The 8,984-nt window shown below is 47.4% G+C and overlaps 1 protein-coding gene across 1 annotated transcript; it reads right to left on the reverse strand.

Annotated features, from left to right (window-relative positions):
• Positions 1-403: 403 nt before the first annotated feature.
• Positions 404-8,516, reverse strand: LOC100671615 (protein SPATA31F1-like). Its single transcript, XM_010601652.2, has 2 exons — positions 8,335-8,516; positions 404-3,983 (listed from the first exon to the last, which is right to left on the reverse strand). Exons 1-2 carry the CDS (start codon positions 8,514-8,516, stop codon positions 404-406), a joined length of 3,762 nt encoding a protein of 1,253 aa, XP_010599954.2.
• Positions 8,517-8,984: the final 468 nt, after the last annotated feature.

The raw sequence follows: 8,984 nt of genomic DNA on the forward strand, positions 1-8,984 counted from the left end.
AGGTTATTCTCTAATAGAAAAGACTGTATACGTCCCGCTCAACCTTTAAAATATCACAAGGAGACAAGAAGGAACAAGCAGGCATGTATCTTTGCCTAGGGATATATTTGGGCTATGCTTTGCACAACCTGTACATTAAAGAAAATGACAATACAGGGATTTGATACCCTACAGACTCTTTTAATGAACTGGATCTTCTTGAAGAAAGCAGTGTTTTTCTCTGAAGTAAGGGTTGGGACGTATGGTGGGTTCTCAGGTTGGGTGGCACAGGCCTCTCGAGGATGGTGCCAAGCAGCTGTGGAAGTGGCCTATCATAGAGCCAGAGCAAAGATGATGAGAGTAGTGCCAGAGCTGATTGTCCAGGGCCTCCAGGCCATCCGAGAAGGCCAGGCTCACCTGTTTCTCAGTGGGGAGAGATTGGGCTTCGGATCCTTTGTTGTCTTCTCTGTCTTAGCTTGTCCCACAGGCCTTTGGCTGGGGCCAGGCTCTTCTTAAGACGATTTTTTCGCGTTTTGGTCACTTTCTCCTCTGAGGAAAACATGGATTTCTCATCTACTGTCTTGGAATGAATACAGCTAAAAATGCACTTCACCTTATTTCTTAAGCCAGGTTCTGGAAGGCCAGGGCTCTTCTGAGTATGGGCTAGTCTCATTCCCTCCTCTGGGGTCTCATTCCACAAAGGTTTGTCCTGCAAAGGCTTACCCTGAATTAGTGGGCCCAGCGAAGACTGGCCCTGTGAAGCCTGGGGCACCACAGGCTGGGCAGTCCCAGGAATCCTGCCTGGTTCTGTAATGACATTCAGGTTGTTTTCACTGTCCTCCACATCATTCTTCTCAGAATCTTTCCCCCCAAGAGCCCCTGGAGGTAGTTTTGGGAGCTTAAACTGAGGACAGTACTGAGGACTGTGCTGAGAGGGGGCTGTAATATCAAAGCTCACACTCCTTTGCCAGGGACCTCGGGGTGTCCTGTTCACAGATAACCCTGCTGGCTTCTGGTCTTCAGCAGGGGGTCTGTTTTCTGTGGGTGAGGGCAGCCCAAACCCTGGATTCCATTCTGTAGTGTCCTCTTGTGGTTTCGGTTTCCGTGGGTACTCTTTCTTCACTGCCAGTGTGGGTACTTGGGCCGAGTCATTGGTCTTGCTGGGGCCTTGAGACTCAGGGCACCAGGCCTCTTCCAGGCTGGGGCTGTTCACTCTGGCTTCTAGCTGAGCACAAAGCTCCTGGACATCTGCCATGTCCCTGCTGAGATGTGAGATCTTGGAGACCCAGTGGTTAGAACCATGGGGCCCTGCTCTGGAACTGCCTTGTTTCTTCCTCTCCTGTACTGTCTTTAGCTCAAAAATCAGCTGTTTTCTGAGGCAGGTCAATTCTGGATCTGGGGCATATGGACTGTTTGGTGGGATGTGGAGTTTCTGGAGCCATGTTTTCCCTTCACTGTTTAGACTCCCAGATGCCTCCTGTGTGGGTAATTTCTCTGAGACTACTACAGTTTGGTTCCGAAACTCCCTTGCTTTTATGGGAATTCCCATCTGTATCTCTAGGACCTTTTTTCTCAGATGGAAATTTAGTTTGGTCAAGATGGGTGTTTTGAGTGCCTTTAGAATAACAGCATCTGTTTGACTTTCTAGATGCACCATCTCCTTTGTTTGTTCCTCCTGCACTTCAGCAAGGAATTCCTGTGCACCGTCTGCACCAGTCTCGTCATCTTGAAGACCTGGCCCAGGACTTATGCACTGTTCTTCGTAGGAGATCATCTCAGTCAGAGGCTCTGGTGTGATTTCAACAGGCTCAGGCATTATCTCTGCAATTTCAGATTGGCTAGTGATTGGCAGGCCTGTGGCCTTGGAGGGAGCCAAATAATAGAGATCAGGCAGCCCTGACAGGAAGGCTAGATGTTTGTCCTGTAAATTAGTTCCCAGCTTCTCCACGGGTCCCTTGGGCAGGGATCTGGACAGCTTAGTGTGGTCAATGACAGCACCTGGTGAGGTCTGTGAGGGCATAACTTTCTGATATATCTCAGGATCAGTTGCTGCCTTCAGCTCTAAGAGCTTGTTTTCTGGAATGCAGGGGTACTGAGCTACCTCCATACTCCCTGGGATTCCACTGTCCTGGCAGATAAATATATGGGCAATGACAGTACCCTGGAGGGTCTGCCAACCTTTGTAATCGATGTGTTTCTGCAGTATTGCTGTGGTTTGGGTGAGCAAGCGTGGCATGGAGTCTAACACTGGGGCCAATGTGAGTGAGGTCATGTCACTAACCCCACTGACCTCTGGGGCTGCAGACCAGGAGGCATTCACATTGTCCAAGGCTTTACTTCTCAAGAGCAGAGGCTGTTGGTCAGCACGGGACAGGAGCAATGTAGTGGACTGCTTGATCCTCTGAGACATGCCACCGTGCTGGGGAATTAACTGCTTTTGGAGGTGGAACTCCAGCAGCCTCTGGGCATGGTCCGGGAAGAAGGGTAGTTCCCCCCTGAGGAGTGAGATGGGCTTCCTGGACCAGGAAGATCTCAGGGTCTCTGGAGACGGGGTTGTGTCACCGGTCTTATATTGCATGAGACTCTGGGCATACTGAGATCTCTCGAAAGCAGCTGGCAATTGCCACCTAACCTGGAGCTGCCTCTGCAGCAGGTTCCACTCCAACACTCTGAACTTGGCCAGAGCCCGAAATGGGATATTGATCTGGTTTCGTTGATGGTCAGTTGGAGACACCAAGTTTGGGACAGATGTGGAAGAAGGTGAAGCTGACTGGGGTGGATTATTAGGCAAGAGCGGGAGGAAGGAGTGCTCATTGAAGAAAACAAGAACATTCAAGGGAAATTGGGGTATGTGCCTGTTTGTGGAAATCCCTTGAAACTCAATGTCAGTGACAAGCAGGGACTCACTGGTTAGACAAGAGAAGCTACAGAATTGCTGGCTGTGCTTCTGCTTCAGACGATCAATGTCAGTGACAAGCAGGGACTCACTGGCTAGACAAGAGAAGCTGCAGAATTGCTGGCTGTGCTTCTGCTTCAGATGATCACCTGAGTCTTCAGCCTGTCTCTCAGGCTGTGGATAGAGGCTATTTAGAACTTTAAGGGCTGGAGAGGGCAAGGCCAGAGCCAGAGGGCTTGGGGTTCTCTGGCAGTGGCAGCTTTGGTCTTGGTCCCTGATGGACCACTTAAAAAGCCAGAAGGCCTGAGTAGGCTGGCTGAGCATACAGGAACCCCACGTCTTGTGGGAAATGGTCCCAGTTGTTTCAACATAAGCATTCAAATTATCATTCATAAGCTGCCTCAGGGACTCTTCCACATGCCTGGGGTGTCCCCACCTCTGGAAATGCATCCATTTTTTTACGTGGACCTCAAGAAACCTGAGAAGTTCAGGACTGAGTAATGAGAGGTGGGTGGGGAAGATAGTGACCGTATGTATGGCTATAGCATGTGTCAGATTCGTGAGGTCTGTGGTCAGGAACAGCAGAGAGACATGGGATCTCAAGGGCTGCTGGCCTTGGTTCCCATGGGAAAATTTGTGGTTGCTATACAGCATCTCTTGCTGGCTCACAGGAACTCTGGTCTCCCCAAGGCTTGAAGAAGGTATAGTTCCTGGGTTCCTGGGCACATCTGGCAGTTGAAATCCCTTCCCTAGCTGCAGGTGTTCATCCCAGTGATCTTGGATGATGACCAGACTGGTTGATGGGGCAGCCGTCTGGGTTAAGGATGTCTGATTCGTTAATTGTAACAGTGTGGAGGTTACGGATGCCGGTAAAAGTTCTCTGGAGTTCTTGGAACGCAGTTGCAGACTCTGCTTAGACACTCCAGAGATGGACAGAATTTCTAGGCAAAAAGAGTGTTGTGAGGTCCCTGCCGACGTGGGGGTGATCAGGGTGTTTTTACCTGTCACCAATTGTTGAATATCCAGAGCCGTGGCATTGGAGACCGGATAGTAGAGGTCTCCATATAGGAGCTGCAACACACGTCCTTCTCGAGGAAGCCAGGCCTGCCTGGAAAGGGACGCATGGCAACCGTTACTGATGCAGTGTCATCTGCCTCCTTGGAAGAGTGTGGTCTGGGGGATTGGCCTTTCCTTTCCCCTAGGCCTGTAAGCCCTGGGCCTACCCCTGGGAATCTCCCACTTTGCTTGTTAGGCCTGGCTGAGCTGAGGCTCTTGGTCTTGTCGGGCAAGGTCTCAGACAGCTGCTGGGTGGCCAGGGCCCTCAGATAGGACTGGGAGGTAGGGTGAATTCTCTGCTGAACTCTGTTGAGAAGCTGAACTAGAAGGGAACAAAGCAGGTGAGGATGTCAGGTAGTTAGCAGAATGGCCATCACCAGGCACATCACCGAGTATAACCTAGAGTCAGTCTCATTTGGGGCTATGAAAACAATGTCCGTTATCCATATTTGTGGATAATGACATCTTTGTGCGAATACTGTATTCTGGGGACTGTGGATTGTCCCTGGTGCTATATACAGCATCTCTTGGGGACTAGTCCTGTCCTCTGGAGATCTTATTAGGAGGATAAGATGACAGGCTTCTGTCTGAAGACTGTCCTAGTGAGTGACCTCCCTATATTTCCAGGCTGAGCCAGACTCAGTGGGGTCTGCCTTTGAAAGGGTGTAGAAGCAAAAGGAATATGACAGTGATGACTTAATTATGCAAAATCCAGACTCTAGGCCAAATAACGTGTCTCCTTGCTGAGTTCCACTTCATGTAAAATCTTTTATAAATTACGTACTAGTCAGACCTGAAGTCCAGGAATAATGTGACTTTTTTAGCATAGAGTAGATTGGGAGACTGTTCTCTCCTGTGATGTCTGACCACTTCTGTCCTGGCAACTCTCTCAACCAGTGAACCAGCCTCTCTCATGTATGGTTCCCTCCCATGCATTGTCCCTCTCCTCTTCCTTGTCCCTGGCCAAACTGAGAAATCATCACAGCCCAGGCTGGGACTTGGGAGACAACAAAGGACAGAGAGCAAGAGATCACCTTTTTGGGACAGCGAGACCCTTTTGGAGCTTTTCAGCTTCTTCCTTGGAAGGTCTCCTAGCTGAAGAACCAGGAAACAGTGTTACATGGACAGGAGAGGGTCGGGGCATTCTATAGGAAGCTAGTAGTGAGGCCTTGGACTCTCAGTAAAGGAGACTAAAGGCCTCAAGAGTCAGGCTCCAAGGCATGTGTGTGTATAGCTTAAACATTTACACTATGTATCTCATTCCTAATCTCATTTGATGTTCACAATCACAGTGTGAGTGCAGCAGGATCATCAGTGTTATGCCTGTTTTATGGATAATAAGACTGAGACATGGAATGACTTCCACAGTGTCATAAAAACTAGTAAATAACACAGTTAAGGACCTCTGTCTTATTTCCTCATTCCCAGCAGGTTAAGGTAGAGAAATCTGGACATGTCCAGGCTCTGATTTCCTATCCAAGGAAGTTTCTATAAGAAATTGTCAATTTGGGAAACTTCAGCCTTTAGTGGTTAGAGTAGCTTGCTCCTGGCACCAAGGGATAGGGTTAGTATCCATGAGAACCTCGCTCATGGTGAAGGGGAATCAGAGGAGAGATTGGGGCCTTACCTCTTGATGGAGCATCTCTAGCCCTTTGGGTGACCCTTTGGTGTTGCTTAAAGACAAAAAGGGTTAGAATGTGAAGCTTTGACACAAATTTCTTTTCATGCCCAAAATGGGATAAAAGCAATAACATTTTCTAATCCCTTTTATATACCTTTCTATATTTTATACTTTTACTACATTTCCTTTCCTTAGTCCCCCTTTTTTACCCCAACATTTCTCTTTTCTGCTTATTTGACTCACTTCTAGGCTCTTCCAGACTCCATGCCTTATACCCCATTTCTAGGAGAAGTTCTGTGGGCGGGTTAGGATGACACAGGAGGAAGAGTGGAACAGATTAAAGGGTGAATGGTTCCAGTAGCCAAAAGCTTCAGCTTACAAAGGCCTTAAAGAACCACCAACTAGAAAAATCACCCAAACTGGGAGGTCCAGTAAGGTAGACTTTATATCTTTGACCCCTCAACCCGAGTCAGCTAATGTCCTTGGCGTTTCAATTAGAGTACATTCCATGGAGGGCTGGCAAGGCATTGTTCTAGGCTCTAAAAAGTAAATGACTATACAAGAATAACTGAAGTTTTGATTAAAAAAAAACAAAAAAAAAAACTCTCAAGCAGGGATAAGGAGAGAAACTGGGGGTTTAAAAGCTTCTTGTCTGAGACTTAACAGATCAATAGTGTTCAGGGTGTTTTCCTACCTCATGGGCACTCCTGTTAGATTCCAGTCTGAATCCATGGTATTTCTTTTTCATTTGCCAAATATTTATTATAAGGCAGAAAACAGAGGCATATTTATATAAGGGATATCCAGCATGCCACCAAAGGAAAGTAGGGCACAACATGGTCTTGCCTCAATACACTGAGGAGACCAGTATTCCCACTATGTAGGCATCCAGGATACTGGTGCCTAATGATTCTCAGCACTGAGCCTTGTCATCTCCACCTCACAGTCATCGACTGCGTCACAAAGGCCTCCCGTGTCATAAAGCAGATGTGGCATCAAAGCCCTGTAGCTGTCGTAGGGAAGTTTATGTGGTGATTCAGTCTGTAGATGAGGGCATCGGGTTATCTCTGAGGGTCTCAGAGCTTGCAACTAAAGATGCCATGGCCAGGCCACAGGCAGTGTCTACGCTCCCTTTCTCTCTCCCGTGTCCACACTCTACAGCAGCCTGATGACTCAGCTCTCTCTGTTACAACAGTCTGAAACTCCCCAGAAACTGAGTGTTTAAGCACACAGGGCACCTTATAAGAAAGAGTAGCCAGGGCAGAGAGCCCTCCACCAGCTCTTTCACTTGTAGTAGAAACTTACCTAAAAGTACACAAGAGGTTAGGGCGGGCAGAGTCGGGTTAAGGCTTGGAAATGGAGAGCTTTGATGTTACAAGTAATGGGTGATTGGTAATCAGAGGTACAGGAAGGGGACCAAGGTTGATGTGACAGGAAAAGACCAAAGCAGCAGTATCTTTAAATGACATTGTGAGAACAAGAAAGGGTTGCCTCCAGGCTGTGTGCCTGAGAAGAGATTGTAAACACTACTTCTATGGAGGCGGAGGAATGAGCCTCACCTCTGGAGGCCTGTCCAAGGCCTGGTTTCCCAGAGCTGCCCTTTCAGATGTTCCAGCCTTTGCCTCCTCAGGGAGATGACTACCTGCAGAGATGGGTTGGTGGCCACTTTCAACTAAGGGCCACAAACTAGTTGCTCGTGGTTAGATCTACTCATCTACTCTGGATGCATGCTGTTTGACTGGAGAAGTTTTTTGTGCTGTTTTTTTTTTCAACCTGGATTCTGGAAAGCTTTAGGCAAGGTAGGCGTTTTCCAATTCAGTCCCAGGACCCAGCGTTTCTACCGTCTACCCTTATTTTGCACATTTACATTACCTGTTTGGCTTGTTTCGATATTGTGATATGCTTCTAACACCCCAGGATTTCTGTGTTTCCTTGAAAAGGCCTTTCAGTGAGACTGGTCTGACAGCCAAACAATTCTTGGGCTGATAATCTCTGAAGAGGGTATTTGTTCTTCCTCCAGCCTCCAGTCCTCCACCAGCAGGTATGGTGAGTGCTTATTTTCAAATGTTAAAACAACCTGCATTTCTGCAATAAACCTTGTCTTGATGGTTAAGGCTGTGTGTCAACTAGGCTAGGCCGTGATTCTCAGTGGTTTGGCAGCTGTATGATGTTGTGATGACTTCCATGATGAGATTTGATAGAATGTGATCACAGCTGATGGGATCTGTTGTGAGTAGCCAGTCAGTTGAAAGGGAGTTTCATTCGGCCTGTGACCTGCATAGACATGCTGGTAGAGCTCATGGGCTTTTGCTTGCTCTGTATCCTGCAGCTGGCACCTGTTCTTCTTACCTTGGTTCCCTGGAGTTGAGCTACCCGCTTTCCTGCTGTCTTGTCTGGCGATCTTGGGATTTGTCTATCTTTGCCGTTTGTGAGCAAGAGCCTTTCTCTCTGTCCTGCCGGTCTTGGGTTCATCAGCCCCTGTGGCTACGTGAATTGATAAACATCTCTTTCTGTATATATTTATATGTTTTATTGGTATAAAGCTTCCCTAGAGAACACAGCCTAAGACACTTGTTTAGTCATAATTTTACTTGCTAAAATTTTGTCAAAAATTTTTGCATCAGCAGTCGGGTTGCACAACCTATTAATGCAATTGCTGTCACTAAGTTGTACACCTGTTAAAAGTAAAATTGGCAAAAATTGAGTTATAGATATATTTATAACAATGACCAGAAAAAAAAAAAAGTATAGCTGCTGGAGCTGCTTAGGTACAACCACATACCTCATGGGATTTGGTTGCTTGGTTTGGAGGTTTAGGGTCCTGGTTTCATGGGACATTTCAGTTAATTGGCCTGATAACGTGGTTAGTGCTTCTGTTGCACTCCCAAGTTCACTGAATAGTGCCTGTAGTCTTAAAAGCTTGCAATCAGTCATACAAGGTCCAACAGCTGCCGCCTTTGCCATGAGATCAGAAGAACTGGATGGTGTCTGGCTACCATCACTGAACATTTTTTTTTAAATAATTTTTATTGTGCTTCAAGTGGAAGTTTACAAATCAAGTCAGTCTCTCACATAAACACTTATATACAACTTGCACATATTCCCCATTACTCTACCCCCGCCATGAGACAGCCCGCTCCCTCCTTCCACTCTCTCTTTTCGTGACCCTTTTGCCAGCTTCTAAGCCTCTCTACCCTCCCATCTCCCCTTGAGGGAGGAGATGCCAACATAGTCTCAAGTGTCCACCTGATCCAAGAAGCTCACTCCTCACCAGCATCCCTCTCCAACCCATTGTCCAGTCCAATCCATGTCTGACGAGTTGGCTTTGGGGGTGGTTACTGTCGTGGGCCAACAGATGGTCTAGGGGCCATGATCACCAGGGTCCTTCTAGCCTCAGTCAGACCATTAAGTCTGGTCTTTTTATGAGAATTT

The sequence above is a fragment of the Loxodonta africana genome, chromosome 15 (assembly GCF_030014295.1).
Source record: "Loxodonta africana isolate mLoxAfr1 chromosome 15, mLoxAfr1.hap2, whole genome shotgun sequence".
NCBI classification, from domain to species: domain Eukaryota; kingdom Metazoa; phylum Chordata; class Mammalia; order Proboscidea; family Elephantidae; genus Loxodonta; species Loxodonta africana.